The following is a 19,251-nucleotide window of genomic DNA, read 5'->3' as shown; positions in this document are numbered from 1 at the left end:
TTGGGAGCTTCTTCAGTCAGCCAGAGTACTGCAAACTTCCTTCAGTATCTGTTTTTCAGGATAATTAACTCATCCAAGTAGGCAGCACACTTCCTTGGCCTCCCCAGACTCTGGAGAGTGGTTTTTTTTCTTTTTTTCTGGAATACACTCTTATTTTCTATCTTTTCCTTTAGCTCTCACATACTACACACCAGAGAACAAACAAACAAAACCAAGCACTCCCAGGTTTATCTCCATGCTCATGGTTTTATCTAGTGAAATTAAGAAGAAATTGACCACGCCTTTGGAGGTTGAGGACCTCCTCCTGTTGAAAGTCCACTTATGCAGAGGACATCAAGGCAACTGGGAAACAAGAACCAGCAGGTTGGCAAAATCTGAGTCTTAAATCACATTAGAAACAGGAACTGCAATCTAGTTAGTCCATTGTTCTGCAAAGATGTGTCACTTGGCTTTCATAAAGCTATGCAGAATACAGGCAAGAAACAAAGAGCAGAACAAAACCTGAGTGCCTCACTGCAGGAAAAAACCTCTCAAAACCAAGACTACATGGCTCACAGATGAGCCACCAGTGTCATTTGCTTGAGATGATCATATTCATTAGGCAAATTAAATTCTGAATGAATTAATACTTCATTAGTTTCTCAGAAATTATGTTAAATAAAAATTAAAGCCAGGCCCTCTCAGCAGCCTCTGCAGAAAGCAGCTGGCCTGCTGCACAGAGATCAGCCTAATTTGAGGGTATCTGCAAAAGCCATATTCTGGCCAGGCTACACTGCAGCCTTGTTCTGATCATCACTGGGAGTGGCTGCAGCACTTCCAAATACCACCCAGCTGGGGAAAAATCCTCCTTCTCAAGAGAAGGTTAAACAACCCAGGACTGATGTGGTAAGGGAAGTTTTATTTATGGGTGTAGTGCAGTTTAACTTACAGCAATGCCTTTATCAGCCTGTTGACACCATGAAGGCAAAGGTAACCGGGAATGAATGGTGCCTGTGGAAATGCCAAGCTCAGGGGTGATGGGAGCAGGAGGCTCAGGGCCAGCAGGGAGTGGTGGTGGGGAGGGCCCAGCCCTGCAATGCTGGGACTTGCTGTGCACCAGCTGCAGGGACAGGAGCAGCTGCAAAAGGCAGGGAGATGCTCTGAGGGAGGTGTGTGCACAGAGCCAGGGCCTGCCTGAGCCTGGGAGCCACTGCCAGCTCCCACAGCTCTGCCTGCCCTTCCCCACTGCAGCCCCTCCTCGGCAGGGAACAGCCCTGAGGACAAGCACGGAGGTGGCACCAGGGGATCCTTTCCTGAGAGCGCTCCCCAAGGTTTTGTGTGGCAGCCTTGAGCTTTGGCAGTGACAGTTCGTGTTGTACCACAACAAATCAGGGCTGTAACTTCCAAACATGACGTTACATAATTGAATTTGTACATTTTATTCAGTTTTCAGAAGATCAGAATATTCTGTTCTATGTGAAATTTGCCAGCAAATTCTATTTGGATTTTCATGACCATAGCTAAACACAGGATCCTAAACAAAGTTAAGGAGGATCCCAGAAGGCTCTGGGGAAGAGCAGGCAGAATATAAGGATGACATTTTAAAACTCAAATCCTGCCTGTGTTTTCCTGTAAGTTAGCCTGTCTGCAGTGCTCAGTGTCACAGTGGCATCAAGTGACAAGTCATACTCCTCGCCTTGTCCAATTTAAAAAACAAAGGGAAACAGAATTACTGAAATACCACTTGCACAGGGAAGTTAATAAATTCCCAGAGGGGCTGCAAATCTGGTTTTTCAGACAATACAGTTTGCCACATTCTGTTAATCTGTCTAACAGATATAACCACGTAGACCAGCTTTGCAGAGCACTGTGAGAGCTGCTGGTGAAAGAACAACAAAATTGATGATTATTGAGACCAGGGGACTCACACTCCTACAGACTTTTTGGGCCACATCTTTGAGCTGTCAATGGAATTTCTCATTTCACTCTGCACTGAGAGCAGGAATGCTCTTTGCACCGAAAAACCAACAGATAACCTCAAGAGAAATTTTGAAAGAAGCAAAATATTAAAAGCAAATAAGAGTGCAGTAAAGAGCAGGGTTCAGAGCCTGCTGTGGCTCTGGCCAGCCAAGGTTGGTGAGAGTGTGAGGCCAGGCTGTTGGTCTGACTGTCCTGGAAAGTGCTGGGCCAACAAGAGTGTGCACGAGAGAACAGAAAGCAGCCCAGCAATGGTGAAACGCTGTCTGCAGGCAGGGATCCCCATCCTCGGGAGGCTGTGTGGGTGGGTGACAGGCGAGAACTGGAAGGTGCTGCCTTGCCAGGGGAGCGTTCCCAGCGAGGTTCTGCAGCCTGGGAGCAGCTGTGCAGCCACACACAGCTCCCAGCAGGGCCTGCCTGTCCCAGCAGCAGCTGCGGCTCCACAAATTGCTGCCATTTAAGTTTTTCCTTCAGGGATTACACAGAGTGCTCAGAGAGTGCTGCATTTGCCTTGATTTACTACAGTAATTCAGAGACATGCTCCTTGCCATCAAGCCTGACACTACAAAGAGTTTGCAAAAAGTGCCACAGCATGTCCCCTCCTGCCTGGAGCTGCTGGGTTAGGAGGTTCACAGCTCCATACCCCAGCTCTGGGATAAATCCTCACTGCAAAGACCCCTTGCAGAGGTGTATTTGTCACCTCCCAGACTTTGCAGATTGCCAAAGTATGTACCTCCAGGTGGCAGGGAAGGATGTTCTCCAGACCTCACACCTATGGGGAAATTCCCAGCAGCTCACACCCATGGCAGGAGGGGCCACTCTCAAATCCTTCTCCATCCAGTGAGGGGGAGGAGGAGAATTGGCACACAGCTGCCAGCCCACACACACCAATACTTTGTCTGCTCTCTGCAAATCCAGCTGTGGTTTCTTCCAGTGACCCAAATCCCACAGCTGCACATTGCAGTGGCATCTGTTGTAAGGGCAACTGTTTGTGGATTAAGTGCACAGTACTGCAGGATCTTAGTGCAGCCCTGAGCATCCCAGCTGAGGCCAGGCCACACTGGGACACTTCCATCCATGGACAATATCTCTGTTTGCTGCACTCTGAAACAGAGCTAGAGCTGCAGACAGAACTGACATGTCTCCCTGTCATCCTGTCCCTGTCCTCACTGACTGCTATGGCTGGAATTGCACTCCTGGCTTCCCAGGAAATTGAGTCACGAGCCTACAGACATTTCATTTTGTACAGGGCACAAAGGTGGCTGACAAGGCAGCCCGAGGCTCCCTGGAGGAGAGCAGGCACGAACAATGTATTAGGGATTGTTCAGACAGTGAAGTAAAAACCTGGCTTTATTTTCTTACCTTTTCCCCTCTTTTCTTATTTTTTATCATAACCCAGTAAGCACCCAGAAGTATGCAACTGTCACTAGAACAGGAAAATCTCAAGTCAGTGGCAAAATCTCCCCCACCACTGGGCTGAGATTTGCCTCTGTCTGCTGCCTATTTCAGAGTCCCTCCTGCTGCTCATGCAGTTGCTATCAGAGTAGATTTTAGTGTCACTTCAGCAGTAGATATGTAGCATTGCTTTTGGCTTTTTTGTTCTGTGGGAACACAGAACTCCATTCCTATTTCAAGAGAGAAAAGAAAGGGGGGGAAAAAAGAAAGAAAATCTCTTGCTTTCCAATGAAATGTTATTAACCATTTTCAGTGACCTGCACAATGTGACCAGGTCATATTCAGCACTTGGTTTCTGCTGAAGACCCTCCAGTTCCCATTTTCTCATTTTATACCCAGTGTGGATTTCTCCTCAGCCTTCAGCAGAGGAGGGGCACTGGGAGCTGCACCACTCGCTCTGTTATTTGAAGAGTGTGTTCTTTCAACACTTCGCCTTGCTGAGCTATTTTTAGCTTGAAAGTATTCCCCAAACCAGCTCTTTGCCCAGCTGCAAGGCAGAGCAGAAGTGAGAACAAGCTGCTGCTGATGAGAACAGTGCTGCTCACACTGACACTGCTGCTGAACAAGACACCCATCAAAGTGCAGACAGGGAACATGTCTTTGGCTGAACAACCCATTGCACTTTTGTCGCCCAAATAACTAAATATTGTAATTCTATCACAAACAGGACAGATCCACTCTCCAGCAGCTCTGTTAAACCACAGAGTGGGGAAGCAGGTGAAGGGAGATGAGGAAGCTGCTGCTCTGAAATAAGCAGTTATCACATTTAAACCCCATGTCAGCATGCTAGTTCTTGCATATTAACTCAGATGAAATTTAAAGCTGTTATTTTATGTTGGTCCCACAATGTGCAACAGCATCCTCCAAGAATCTTTATCTGAGTGTGGAGAGAGGTATGAAAGCAGAAGCCTGCTGAAGGTGGAGGAAGGATGCTCAGCAGCTGGGCTTTGAACTGGGCCCAGCCCTTCTCCCTCACACCTTGGGAAATGAGACACCCAAAGGAGAAATGCAGCAGGGCTTTACAGGTGGTGAGAACAGTGATTACCCTCAAGCCTTCTCCACTGAATCCTCTGGCACAGTTAGAGCCTGGCTGTGTTGTTGTTTCAGCCCACACAGTGCTCACAGCCCTGTGCAATAACAGACCTGTCACAGGGCAGGTCCTTCAGGGACAGTGGGTTGTGATACAAGGGTCATGCTGGGCAAGTCTGTGGTTTCTATTTCAGCTGAAATCTGAGCCCTTTGCAGGGCTCCTATCACAGAAATGATAATGATGGACAGTTGTAATTGCCTGGTAGATGAGTGACAACATAATTAACTGAACTCGTGCTGATTTGCAGCTTTGAAAATCCAGACAGAACTAAAGGCCAAACAAATAAATAGCACATGTAATTAAGGCAACATTTAAAGCCTCTGTGTTTATCTGCAGTTTTCTTATTTGGATGCAAAAAATAGTACATGATGGCACAGAGACACAAATATCAGGGGACTTTAAAGAAGGCAACTCAGAACATTTACCAGACCAGCTCACCCTCTTCACACTGCTCTGAGCTCCCTACTGCCAGAGAAGCTCAGTAACTGCTCTTAGGATGACTCCAAGGGCTGGAGAACCTCTGCTTTGGGGTTGTTCAGCCTAGGGACAAGAAGCTTCTAAGGAGACAATGCTGGAACCTTCCAGGGATTAAAGCTGGTTATATAAAAAGAGGGAGAGCAACCTTTTGCATGGGCAGATAGTGATAGGTCAGGGGGGAATGGTTTTAAACTGAAGGAAGGTTGGGTTGGATCAGATATGAGCAAGAATATTTTTACATTGAGGGTGGTAAAACACTAGAACAGGTTACTCAGAGAGGTGGGGGATGTCCCATTCCTGGAAACATTCAGTGTCAGGCTGGATGAGGCTCTGAACAACCTGATCCTACTCGAAGATGTCCCTGCTCATTGCAGGGGCGTTGGACAAGATGCCTTTAAAGGTTCTTTCCACCTCAAACTATCCTGATTCTATGATCTCCCTGTTATGGGAAATGCTGGCACATCAATTCCCACTTTTTACACGATCCAGAATTACCTTGGGGTAAAAACAAGTTTGTGTCTCGGTGTCTGCCTTCTAATTTTGTACAGACAGTAACAGAGAAGTCCCTCCCACCACAGATTTACTACTACCCATAATTGTACATTGCAGGCAGGCACAGAGCAGTGCGTGGGTGACTCAAAGCCCTGGCACACATCCTCTCCACAGCTACTTATAGGAAGGATGAAAATAAACTTCTTGTTGAATTGAACATGATGTTCTGGTAACAGAGCTGCCTATTTAAGAGGCAGAGCCTCTGCCTCCTGATGGGCAGCAGACACAAGCAGCTTTATGAGAAGCAAAACCAGGGCACTCCCATTTCTCCTCCCTTTGCCGGGGCTGTGAGAGGGATCCTTCCCACCACCTCCCTTCCCAATTCATCTGCAAAACCACCTGACAAGAGGAACAATCAATGCAGTTGCTGCTGGATACAGCTCATTTACTGATGGCTGGATTGATTGCTCCCTTGTCAGTGCAGGGTCCACAGGCACATGCACGTGTCCAAGTCTACCCAGTTCACTCCTCCCTTTGGAGACGATCATCACAATCACATGGACCTTACTAACACCAGCAACAGGAGTCCAAAGTGAAACTTTTGGCTTCAGCTACAAACCCATAAGAAATTCAGTTTTGTGGCAATTGTACACACAGATACTGTGCAACAGATTCTATGAAAAAAACATATTTGGGAAACAGGAACACATTTTGGGGACAGATAAGAAACCACAGAAACCTGAGCTATTTTTCACTGGATTCTGCTTGAATGCTTGCTGGAGTCTGCCAGGGAGGTGAGATACAGACTAATAAAAGGAGTAGAAATGAAGGAGTGTCTGAGGTGGGGGAAGTCAGCACAGCCCCACATGCACACAGAGGCTGTACCTGTCCCAAATTGGCCACTCATCAGCCAGTCTGTGCCCACACCTGCAAGCCCTCAGCCTGCTGTGGCTTTGGGATGGGATGCAGCTCCCACAAGGGACAAAGCAGACCCTGCTGAGGGTCCCTGTGAGGGCAGAGGACAGGGCAGCAGCTCCTGCTCCCAGGACACATCGATGCACTGGGTGCTGGGACATGCAGATCCTCAGCCTGCTGAGCACTCAGTCACCTGTAACTGCCCAGTATGATCAGCCCTTGTGTAGCAGTGCTCCCAAGACATTCATTCCCTTCAATGAGAAGGAGAAATCTGGCAGCATGAAGCAAATAATGATCTCTGATCAGCAGTCAGAGGCACGTGTGTGAGTGGCTGTGTTCACAAACGTGACCCTGCTCCAGAGGGGATGAGCCATTTGTGGCTTTCCCCACAGCCCAAATCCACATCCACACTTGTGCTCATGTCCAGCAGGATCCTGGCAGGGCTCTGATGGCAGAGGGAAGGTGTTTTGCTGCAATTATACACCACACCTGCTCACCAAGGGAACAAGCCAGGCACCACAGCCCCCTGTGAGAGCAGAGGGAGCTCATGGACGTCACAGGATTCCCATGTGCACCTTGCACTGGGAAAACAAACACCTCGAGGCCATGTGCCAGCTGAGGTGCCCTGAGACCCAGCTGGCTGCACCTGCAGGGTGTTCTGGGGAGAGCCACAGGTGACTGAGCTAACTTGCAATGATCTGTTCCTCTCACCCACAGGAGGAACACTGGGATAACACAGGAGCAAGCAAAGTCTTGGCTTTTTAGAGATTATCATGTTATCATCTCTCTGAGCCAAAATTACTGGAGAAAACATTCCAAAGGTAGCCTGAAAATACACCCAGAACACTCCCCAGGCTTCAAACCATTCAAGAATACCTGCTGCTGAAGGTTTATGCTCACTTCGCACAGAACAACAGTAACACAAAATCTTTGCTATTTTTCTGAACATGAGAAAGGGCTGTACATAAAAAACTGTATAACCATTCCCTTTTACCCCACACACTTGAGGTGATTACTTTAGTATTATGAGAAAATGTTGGTGTCTGCCCAAACTTGGAGCACCTCTGACACATGTACAGCAATGTCTGAACTGCACCCAGACACCCCTTGCAGCAAAGTGACTTGGGTGCCTCCAGCTGTGCTCAGTTTCCCACAGGCAGCTGCAGTCACCTCTGAATGCTGCCAGTCCAGCTCCACTCACTGCTGCTCTTGGCATGCCTTGGTTTAACTAACACGGAAACAAAATCCTGGACTAAGCACTCTTAGTATGAGACAAGGCAATTCCAGTGACACTTTGGGGGAAGCTGGACAGAGGTAGGAGCAGCCTGCAAGTAACCAGCATTTTCAAGCAAAGTTCAAGACATTCCCCAAAAGAGGTGGCCCCACATGTGCTCAGAGGGAGCACTCCTGCCTCACCCGGCAGCACAAATACCAAACCTAGGTTTTCATAACACCCAAGAACAGAAGAGCATTAATTGGCTGTTTTTCCCAGAAGAAAGAAATAGATATCTAAATCAGCTGAGAGGAAATCATTATGGTCACACAACACAAGTGGTGGACTATGTAAGTGCTCCCCATGGAGCTCACAGTCACCTTGCTGAGGTGAGTCCACGTGGAGCTGTGAGTCCCTGAGTGAAAAAAGAACAGAAATGAAAAGCACAAGACTCACCCAGCCACGACCACGCTGTGTTGCAGCAGTGCTGGAGCCTCCCGTCCACCTCAGGCACTCCCAGCCATGGCTGCTGGGCAGCACAGGAGCCAGGCTGGCCCTGGGTGAGCTCTCCTCAGCCAGGAGCAGGGATTTCACTGGATCCACAGGAAACGAGGCAGGACTGATTCAAAATCACCTGTACCATACAAAATCCTCTCTGCAAAGCCCATGGGGAACCATCCATAATTACTGAGGGCTCAGGTTTTAGCCCTCACCAAGGCTCCTTCATGGCAGGTGCGTGTTTCATCCTCCAGAGCCTCACACCGGAGTAATTCTCCCCTGCTCTGCAGTCTGCTGGTCATTGTTATTCAGCTGGAGTTTGTTTCCTTTAAATATGAGATGTGAGCATCCTGTCTGGCTGCTCAGTCCCTCCATGCTCTGTTCTGTGCTCCCCGTGGTGTGAAGGGAGCCGTGGCCATGGTGTCCCCTGGCCCAGTGTCCCTGAGGTGCGGCAGCGTTCCGGAGGCCGTGGCTCCCTCAGGGATGGACAGTCCCTTCTGAGGAAACTCACTGAGCCCTGAACACAGGGGGTGCTTCTGCCAGAGACAGGATTTCACAGCTATCAGCATCAGGGAAAACATGAAATAAATATCCGGAACAGAGCACCTGTTGCTCGGAGCCCACAGTACGCACAGGCCAGCTTATCTGAGGGGAGGACAAACTCACCCAAAATGGTTTCTTGCATTAAAGCTCCTTCAGGAGGGGTGTGGATTCTGACAGGGGTGATCTGGGCTCTGCCAGGAGCTCTCAGAAGATGTGTCCTTGTCTCACTCTGGTGGGCCCTGAAGGTGTTCCTGGGGCTGAGGGGCCCCCACAGAGCAGCTCAGGCAAGGTGGGCTCTGCCCTGCAGCAGCCATGGGGGCCTCGCTCTGAGGGGTGAGCAGACAAAGCAGGAAAGTCACTCCACAAGTGGTAATGTGTCACAGTTGAGATGGCCACGACACCCAGAGTATCCTCACACAATTTCAGAAGGTTTCAACCCATACAGAGAACCACCACACCATTTCAGAAGGCCGCAAGCATCTGCCCTTCTTGTCCTTCAGCCCACCCTTTTATACCCCTCCTGTTAATGCATTGCACCTGTGTGCCCTCTGCTCCCTTCGTGATTGGTCAGTGCCCCTGGGCACTCCATGGCTCGTTGCTGCTAATGCTGCTCACCTGCTGCTCACAGCTGTGCCCATCCCAATGACCCCAAACTGTGTGTCACACACAGCCCCATCCCAGCCACCCCAAACTGTGTGTCACACACAGCCCCATCCCAACGCCCACACACTGTGTGCCACACACAGTCCCACCCAGTCACCAAAAACTGTGTGCCACACACAGCCCCATCCCAGTGACCCCAAACTGTGTGTCACACACAGCCCCATCCCAGTGACCCCAAACTGTGTGTCACACACGGCCCCATCCCAATGACCCCAAACTGTGTGCCTGCAGTTAAGTCCTGCAGAAAGGGGATCTGGAGCCCTGAGTGACCCTGGGCCACTCCAGCCTCTGTCACTGTCAGGGCACATGGAGCCCTTCCCCTTCAGCAGCATCCCAGGCCCAGCCACCCCACAGCAGCTCAGGAAGGAAGTGAAAGTTGTTTCTGGGCACAGAGAGGCTTCTCCTGAACAGCAGAAATAACAAATAGACCTGAAATGTCCCCAGACCTTGATAACAACACTGTCAGAGGTTTTTGCCACTTCTCCTTTGATTGTGACTCTCCTTGTACTTGGTGTTTTCACTCTATCCCCACCTTCCTGAAACCCTGTTAGAAATTTATTTTTAACCAAAGTCCGTGTCTAGTCTTGTGACTGTGACGCAACGTTGGGAAGTGTGGTCTGTGTCTCTGAAAAACCCAGGATAAACCCTGCAGTGCTCTCATGTGCACATATTGCTGTGTCTGTCTGCACCTTTTCCTTCTGCTGGGAGTAAAGCTGAGGGTGTGCACAGAAAAATGGGCACTTAAATGTATTTATCAAAGCCAAAAGGGAAATGGGGTTTAAATAATCAACCATAATACATGTTATATATAAATACAAAGCATTCACACAGAATCACAGAATAGTCGTATACTTTTGCATTCTCATTCTGTTAGACTTTTAATCTCCCAGTTTAAAAGGGGCCTCTGAAATCTAATGTACAGATTTGGGAGAATCTATCAATCTCACATGGCAGGGCTGTAATTAAGAATGGCTCAGAGAAGCATATGAGCAGCAGGTCAGGTGGACTTTCATTTGCCTCACTCTCCAAGTATGGCATTCTTCCCTGATTTATATTACAAAATGCACTTTGTCTGTTTCTAACAAAACCTAGCTGGACTTGTGTAATTTCTGAGACATGCAGGGAGGAGTCCAAGGGTAGCAGGAATTTTAAATACATGTTTAAAGCCTTTAGTTTCAGCATCATTCCTGTTTCAGTTGGGATTATTGCAACTTCTGCTGCTGGAGTATCTGACCCAGAGGTCAGGAGAAAAGCCTTAGGTCATAGACAGCATTAGGAAAGGAGAGTGAGAGTTAGGTGTAGGTGTTCCTGCACAAGAGCTCATCTGTCTCAGTATTCTGTTGGTGTGAATTTGGTGCAGTTGTTGTGATACTTCCTGTTGCCAAAGATGAGAGTTTTTTCAGAGAATTTAATTAAAAAAGGGTGAAGAGATGTTGGTCTGATAACATATGACCACAGAGTTGATGTGGAAGGTACATTGGGTGGGGCTCACAAAACAAGGAAAGATTAGAATTAGGTGATTTTACTGGTTTTTTTTTTTTTTTTTTTTTTTGCAGTGTGTTAACAATTACTTCATTTTTCCATATTTGATAAATCATAGACCCTGCTACAGCACGGCTTTAAAATTATTCATTTATATACCCAGCAGAGGAACAACCGCAGCAGTTTGCAGTGTGGTCCCTGCTCTGAGTATTTCTTTGTGTCTGTAACTTCATCTCTGGCTTGGCAACATCTGCTGCGAGCAGAGGATGAGAATCCTCAGCGCTGCCAGATCGCAGGCTGGGAGGCATCGGGAGCTCTTTCCGATCTGCTGGCTGCATTGTGACATGAAAACCCTGAAATGCAGACTCTGTGTGTGTGTCTGTGTGTGTGTGTGTGTGTGTCTGTGTGTGTCTGTCTGTATGTCTATGTGTGTCTGTGTGTGTCTCTGTGGCTGTGTCCGTGTGTCTGTGTGTGTGTGTGCCTGCCCAGGGGAGGGCTCCCATTACCTGAGATCCTCTGCAGATCTGCCGGTGCCTCCTCGTGGGGGAGGCTCATTTAGTATGCGCAATAAAATCGCTGTGGCACCGATCATCTGATTGGGAGAGTCAATCCTGAGGCAGCACTACTGAAAAGGGGAGGTGGAACCAAGACACTCCGTGCAGACAGCCGGGCTGTGAGCAGCACACGAATTGCACTCAGCAGGCAGAGCAGAGCTGGGGCATCGGGGCTGCTGCCTGAAAATCGCAGCAAAGCTTCATTTCTGCCCAGGCTGCCCCTGTCAGGATGCGCTGCTGGTGTGATAGAGAGAAGGAAATGTGCTGCTGTGTGTGATTAGAAGGTGAAGGCAGTGATAGAGGCAGAAGATCTCTGTGAAACTCCTTTGATAACCACCTTGAGAGTGAATTTTACCTCTGGAGTGCTGGTTCCAGCTGACTGTCTGGAAAGTGTCATGAAAAGGATGCAGGTTCCAAGGAAGCGTTTCGCTGACAGCAGAGCAAACTAGAGGAGAACTTTTACCTGCATTCCTGGCATTAAGGAAAAATAATATAAGAAAGAATTCTCTGCCAGGATTCTTTTTTTTTTTTTTCCTTCTTCACGAGTCCTGGAGAGAGATTTTGTACACACCAACCACAAGTCAGAATTCTACAGACTTTCCAAAGAACAGGCATGGTACAAAATGTGATTTTGGTGTTTTTCCGCAGGCGACTCAGCCAAAGACCCGCTGTTGAGGAGCTAGAAAGAAGGAATATACTGAAACGTGAGTACTTTTTTTTCTTAAAGTATTTTATAGATGTCTGCTGAAATTAATGATTGCATTTCCAGAACATATTATTTTGAAATAGATAAATTAATTCACTGGGATCATTTCCTGTACCTACAAGTTTTAATTTTCACAAAGCTTGCAATTTGAGCACAAAAAGAACCATTCAGATTCAAGCTTTCAAATAATTTTCATTCTGATTCCACTGTTACTGGTGTCTGAGAGGGGAATACAATCTGAGTGTCACAGTGCCGTGAGAATTGGAGTGACGTTTTCCAAGACATGGATTTTCAGGGCACACACTGAATAGCACTGTCAGTGGAGTGGCTGGGGGAAGATCCTTGCAGAGATGTGATTCTGTCCAGCTCTGTTTGCTCATGTCACTGCAGATCTGCCAAGTCAAAGATCAGATACCAGAATTAATAGAGGGACAGTCCCAGGCCTGGGACTGGTGCTGCCACAGGGGAGTGTTCTCAGCATCTCTCAAATTCAGGCAAAACTTGCAGCTCTTTTCCTGAATGTTTCCAAGGGATCACACAAGTGATGAACATAATCCCTTCCCTTAAAACTGCTGAATTAGGGGAAGGTCAGCTTTGAAATTGTCTCCACTATGGATCTCAAAAGGGGAAATCCATTTGCTATTTAGTCTCTTTAATGTCGAGAGACAAAACCCAGAGTGATGTGAACGATAGGTTGTCATTAAACAAGCATAAAACATAAAGCCACAGAAATGTCACACAAGCAGTGCTGCCCACACTGTTAGAGTTGTATTTAATCATCAGATTGTAATTCACTAGGAAAAAGTCATCAGCATTGCATTACCTAAAATTTTGTATCTCAAAAACTTTCTTAGTGATTTCTAGGGGAGAAACCTTACGCTCCTGCCACTGAAGTTATTTGGGATTTCATTTCATTTTTCACACAAAGGGGTTCCACAGGCAGCCTGTATTTGCAGTGTTTTCTGTGCAGTTCCAATGCACAGATCACACACAGTAAAATGAGCTCTGTTTTGCATGTGCACGGCTTGAGGAGGAAAGGAAACCCTCTTTGCAACATGGGTGGGTGAACTTGGCCAAACTTCACCAGAGAGGCAGGAAAATGCAGTAACCCAAGATCCTGAACTATGTGGAGATAGATTTTCAAGAGTCAGTAACTGAAATCTCTGAAAATCTGTTTCTTTGGGTTTTTTCCCTGGCTAAGGAAAAGCTGATCTCCACTGAAAAAATCTGTTCCTTTATGTTTACTTTTTTGAAGTGTGCTGGTTACATCCTTAATCTGGGTTAAACTGACCAGTTTTAATAATAAAAAAGTTTGAATACATTCATATAATGAGCTTAGAGAGAGATAAAGCAGAAAGAAGATAAAGCAGAATTAAAGATACTTCCTGAATACCAGCTAAACATACTGGTCTAGATTTGTATCTCATTTAAAGAGCTCCCAGCATGGAGCAAATTTATTGACTTCTGTTGAGTTGCTCAGGCTTTATTCAGGTTCAGCTGGGATCAGAACCACTTCCATTTTATTTACCTCTGCCATTATAATAAAAGCTGAGTATCCTGCATAGCTGTAGCAGTATAAAAGCCCTTCAGTGAAATCCCCACGACCTCCTCCAGGTGTAATAAGGGTTTGTGCAATTTTGTGCATTTCTCACCATCTTTGATGTTCATGATTGGTACTGCTGGCAGAAGTTCTTTTATGGACTCAGAATTCACATTTGTACAACTCTGGTAAAAAAAAGAGAAGCATATTGCAAAGTACAACTACTGTCACTTTAAAGCAAATCTCAGCAAGATTTCAAACTGATTTCTTATCTCCTTTAGGGAGTTGTTCCTAAGATAAAAGTAATACTTAAAAAGCAGACTTAAAGCCAGCACTTTCTTACAATTTTGTTGATTTTCCAAGTCCTTTAACCATAGAAACTCTGCTGGCTTCCCACCAAGCATGAAAAGCAAATGAACTAAAATCACAGCCCAGGTGTCAGATGTGTCCTTGCTGAACAGAAAGCTGAACTCAAGCCAAGAAGGCGTCTCTTGAGCCCCACTGTGAGGTCCCTGTGAACCCAAGGAGATGCTTCAGTGTCACCCAGAGCTCAGAATGGGTTCCAGCTCTGCACAGGCCCCCTCAGCACTGGGAGTGTCTCTGCTGAGATTTACAGAACCAGCCCTCAGCAATGAATGGAGCTGTGTGGGCAGAAGGATGGTGATGGGAAAAGCCTCTCTGGGCTGGCTGAGTAATAATCCTGAGTTTTAGAATCCCTTTGCCAGCTTTTCTTACCAAATCTCAAGTTTGTTTTCTTCTTTTTTTTGTAAAAGAACTATTTCTTTTATGTCTTGAAGTTGGAAATAAGCACTGAACCCAAGTGAATAGAAATAAGTTACTAGACGTTTATATTTGGAAAAGTATTTTTTGATCAGAAAGGTGTATTTTTGGCCTTTCTTTGGGAATTAGAATCATAGAATCACAGAAGGGTTTGGGTTGGAAGAGACCTTAAAAATCATGTTGTTCCAGCCTCTGCCATGGGCAGGAACCCTTTCCACTGGACCAATCTCCCTCTAAGGCTTCCAGGGATGGAGCAGCCACAGCTTCTCTGGGCACTTCTTTCACTGCATATGACATCATATCTTTAAAAGGCACTACACCACAGAAAATTATCTATTTTTAATTAAAAAAAAAACAAAATAGGAAGATCTACTGTAAAATGGGTGAATTAAACCTGAATGAATAGCTTCTTGCAGATGTCTCTATATCCAAGAATACCCTCTACTTTTGAAAGTCTGTTCTCCTTTTACACTCCTTTCAGTTGCAGACTGAAATAGCTGCTCATCCCTGACACAGCACTAATTTTAGCTGACCTGTTCTCTTTACATTTTGTGCCTTGCCACTGAACTATAATGCAGCACATTATAGCATTTTAAATTCATTTGATTCACATTTCTAGCCTAGCCAGGTGGAGCTGTGGACTTCTGTGTTATTTTAAATAGATTTGATTGCATCTCAGTGTCATCTAATGAGCGCAAAAATCAGGGAGAAAAAATGCTTCATTGTTAAAAATATCTTGGAAATCCATCTGCAGCGCTAGTGGGTTTTGGAGGCATAGTAGAAATCACGTGTGTACTTTAAAACTGGAAATATCTAATGCAAGAGGTTTAATAAACCTCAGAGTAGTACCCAGAGAATCCCTGAATGGTTAAACCTTTTTCTCTGGCTCTGCAGCTTTGTTCAGGTCACGGGCTCACGCCTTAATTTAGTAACAGCTAGTACTGGGAATAGAAACGCCATTAACTCCTTTCCTAAGGCAGGGGATCTATTTCTCACTGTTACAGCACTCCGGGCTATTTTTAGAGGCAGTGTGTAGGAGTTCTCACGGCTGGAATGTTAATAGGCACAACACACAAAGGCAGGGGCTGAGCTGGAGCTCTGCACAGGAGCCTGGCAGGAGGAAGGGCTCTCATGTCAGGGACAGCCAAGGTGCCAGCCAGCGCCAGGGCTGATGCAGCCTGAGGGACAGGGCTGAGGGCAGAACGGGCTCTCCCTGGAGCTGCTGAGCCTCTGACAGCGTGAATGGCTCCAGCAGTATGGGGAGTAAAAAAGGATGATTGATCAGCTATGGAGGGTGTTGATTTTCCTTCTGAAGCTGATGCGAGTGCAGCGTTGGTGTGGCTGTTTCATTAAATCCCCGTGGAGTTCCGAGCTGGCACTGGCACCCGCACGGTGTCCTCACGGGGAGGTGACTCTGTGCTCCAGCTCACACCAGAGATGCACTGAATTTCCAAAACACACAACTGCCAGCTGCTCTTTGGGCTCTGCTCGTCATTGCCTGGGACCTGGGAAAACACCAAACTTCCTCATGAGGAAAGTCATCTTCTTTTTTATATTCTCCGCAGAACGAAATGATCAAACGGAACAGGAGGAGAGGAGGGAAATCAAGCAGAGACTGACAAGAAAGGTAAAATCTTGCAATACTTGCTATTAGCTTTTAGAAATTTAGCAAAATTACTATAATATCACCCAGCCATAGAGGTTGTTATTGCACAGAACCTCCCTTAATATGCATCCTCCTCAGCAGTGTCTGGTAGCAGTGTCTGGCAATATCAATTATAGACATACCTACCTTATCCCAGCTAGATGAAATTGAGTAGAATATTTGCATATAAATTTACTCAGAAAATGGGTATTATGGCATATTTGTCAGCTCCATTGCTGGTAAAGGACTTTTTCACTCTTTGTAGCAGAGCTGCCTCCTTGCTGAACACCAGGTCTGCTCCCATAGTACATTTCTTTTTGCATTTAAAATATTCTCATCATAAGAACGAGATCTTGTTGTTCTGTTCTTGGAAATCCCTAATGGAATTACAGACCAATATGCTGATAACTTGTTCAGGCTTGACTGAAATTCTTACAGAGGGTCTAGTGCTGAGAATCTCACACAGACAATCTGCCTCTGCCTGTAGTAGAACATCCTCCAGCATCCAGAATTATCCAGAGATCATAACAAATCCATCATGATTCCTTTACATTTTGAAATATTTTATCAATCTCTGGGTTAAGATATTTTCTTCTTTTGTCCATGATAAAGGCACTGTGCTGTAGCTCCATTTAAACCATTATTACTCTGCTAGCAGTTCTCCAAATGGTGAAATATTTCCCTGGAGTTTCCAAGGGTTGGGTGATTTTCCATATTTGTAGATGCACACTGAGCCAAGATGAAAAGAAGCAAATATTGCATTTTTTACTGACTCACTTGTTACTAACCCTGGTTTTATTTCACAAAACTTCTGAATACAGCTTAACCAGAGACCTACAGTTGATGAACTGAGAGACAGAAAGATCCTGATTCGATTCAGTGATTATGTGGAAGTGGCAAAAGCACAGGACTACGACAGGAGAGCAGATAAACCATGGACACGACTGTCAGCAGCAGACAAGGTACTGACAAACCACAAGGTTCTGCTTTCTCCTTGCTTGGTAATGATACATCACATTCCCAACAGACTTGAACCTCTGCAACATTTCAGCTCTGTAAACTTTACAATGATTTTTTATGTTGAAATCACTCAAATGTCATAAAAAAAGCCTTTTTAGTACTCGAAAGGCTTCTACCCACCCACCCAAAAAGGTGGATACAATATTTGGGCTCCAAATCAAAGCCATTTCCAGCCAATAGAGTATTAACCTTTATTCTCAGACTGGAAGTTTTGTCCCACACATGCAAAAATCTCCTTTCCTGTTTCCTGTGAATGCTCAAGGAGGCACAGGACCCACATTCTCCTGAGCATGAACTCTCATTTTGTCCCATCACATACCTGCCACGTGGCTGATTCACAGCCCAATTTAAGTGTCACATTTAGAGGCTTGAGTAGTAAGAACAGTTCACCATGATTGCAGCCAGAACATTGGGAAGTTTCAGGAGCAGGATGCTGAGACAGTTACTGGAAAATGGCAAACACAGCACTGTTAACATGGCTTTGTGCTGAGAACTCAAACACTTTGGTTTCCATCCCAGTGTCTCCCCAGTAAGGGACAAATGGGTTTAGAGGATTCATAGAAAAGGAACAGAGCACTCCTACTCCTGCAGCTGCTCTCCCAAGCTCTCTAAAATGGTGAATAAACTGTTCCATAGTAATCAACAGAATAAGGATTTTGTATTTTCCTTGACTGTACCTTTACTACAATTAGACTTTTCCTGGTTTTACTGTGTCAATGCTCATGTTTCAATTAACAAGGCAGCTCAAAGAAAGTGACAGTTCTGCTCATACTGGTGGCACACATCAGGAACTCAGGGTCAGAGCTGCACCTCTGCATTGGGGACTGAAAAATGGATCAATTTCTTGGCAGCTTCTCCTAATCTTTAATAAATTTTAACTGGAGTCTTATTAAATGTGAGACAGCCATCTCTGAGGTGTTATTCTGTCAGAATTGCTTCTAGACAGCAGTGACCCTATCAGCAATCAATAACAAATGAGAAGCATTGTGTCACCAATCCATATAACCCAAATATTCAGCATTTCTGCCAGCACAAGAGTGCTCTGCTATACCCAGTACTTGGTTTATCTACCCCAGAAAACTGCTCTGCAGGTCTGGGGTTTTGCTCACAAGCACAACATTATTTGTTCATGTTTTTCTCTTTTCAATTTCTAGGCAGCAATTCGGAAGGAGCTGAATGAATACAAAAGCAATGAAATGGAGGTTCATGCATCCAGCAAACATTTGACAAGGTCAGTTTTCCGGCTGTTTATCTCTGCTGCCTGCTAAAAGCTCTGACTCCTTGACTCCTGAACCTGTAGACTGCATTCTTATGTGCTGGATGTGGGAGAATATGCAAAGGAAGGTTAATATTAAAAGAAAATTGGAGCATTTCTCTTCCTGAAGAGAACTCAATTTTCTGATTTTTTGGGGGCTTTTATTAGCACATACCAAGAAACCTGCAGACATTCTCCAGAGCATCCCTCAGCTGGCATTCCTTGCACCAAAGATTTAAAGATAGGACAAAAAAATAAAGTATATAACACAGAAAACAATATGATTTTTTAAAGTAGAACAACATAATACACTGTTTAATAATAAATGTAATAATAATAATAAATGTACTTGAGTCTGCAGCCTTATCACAAACACTGAAAATTCCCTGCTCAGAAATACAGAACTGCACTGACCGTAACAGGCAGTGCCCAGGGGTAATGCCTTTGTTCTAATTGGATTTGTTCTAAAGGATTCAGCCTGGGGATTTCTGTATTCCCTGTCAGTGCAGTTGCTATTGGAAGGAGCCCCAGGTAACTTAATGACACTCCCTGTCAGGAGGAGGTCAGGAGAGAACAGGGCTGGGCTGGTGTCACTCCACGTGATTGGAATTCCACTGGGAACCCGGTCAGGGCAGTGCCAGCACAGGTGCCAGGGGCTCTGTTTAAACCCAGATCAAAACATTCATTTCCCTTCTTAAGAGGAGGAACAATATGAGAGGCTGATTCCACGGGTCCTTGCAAAAAGGCATCGTCAAGGCAGAGCAGCTTCACTGCATTGGTGGAATGAAGGTGGGAAGGGAAGAGGGGTGGCTGCAGTTCCAGTCTGGCAGTGAGCTGCACATTTCCTAATTGGAGCTACCTGGGGAGTCTCAGATGATAATGAGAGATTCTGAAATTTGTTCAGGATATTAGGAGTAAACAAGCTTCCAATTTACAATTAGTGCTAGGGCATTACATATGATTGAGG

At 45.8% G+C, this 19,251-nt stretch overlaps 1 protein-coding gene across 3 annotated transcripts in view; it reads left to right on the top strand.

Annotated features, from left to right (window-relative positions):
• PHACTR3 (phosphatase and actin regulator 3) overlaps positions 1-19,251 on the top strand; it is a 98,699-nt gene that overhangs the window by 78,368 nt on the left and 1,080 nt on the right. For all 3 annotated transcript variants that reach the window (XM_074553747.1, XM_074553748.1, XM_005489059.4), the window contains exons 9-12: positions 11,987-12,042; positions 15,930-15,991; positions 16,831-16,971; positions 18,184-18,260. In XM_074553747.1, coding sequence (XP_074409848.1) covers positions 11,987-12,042; positions 15,930-15,991; positions 16,831-16,971; positions 18,184-18,260 — 336 coding nt within the window. The remainder of the gene's footprint in view (positions 1-11,986; positions 12,043-15,929; positions 15,992-16,830; positions 16,972-18,183; positions 18,261-19,251) is intronic.

Source organism: Zonotrichia albicollis, chromosome 17, assembly GCF_047830755.1.
Source record: "Zonotrichia albicollis isolate bZonAlb1 chromosome 17, bZonAlb1.hap1, whole genome shotgun sequence".
Taxonomy (NCBI): domain Eukaryota; kingdom Metazoa; phylum Chordata; class Aves; order Passeriformes; family Passerellidae; genus Zonotrichia; species Zonotrichia albicollis.
This window is presented reverse-complemented; position numbering and strand designations above follow the sequence as displayed.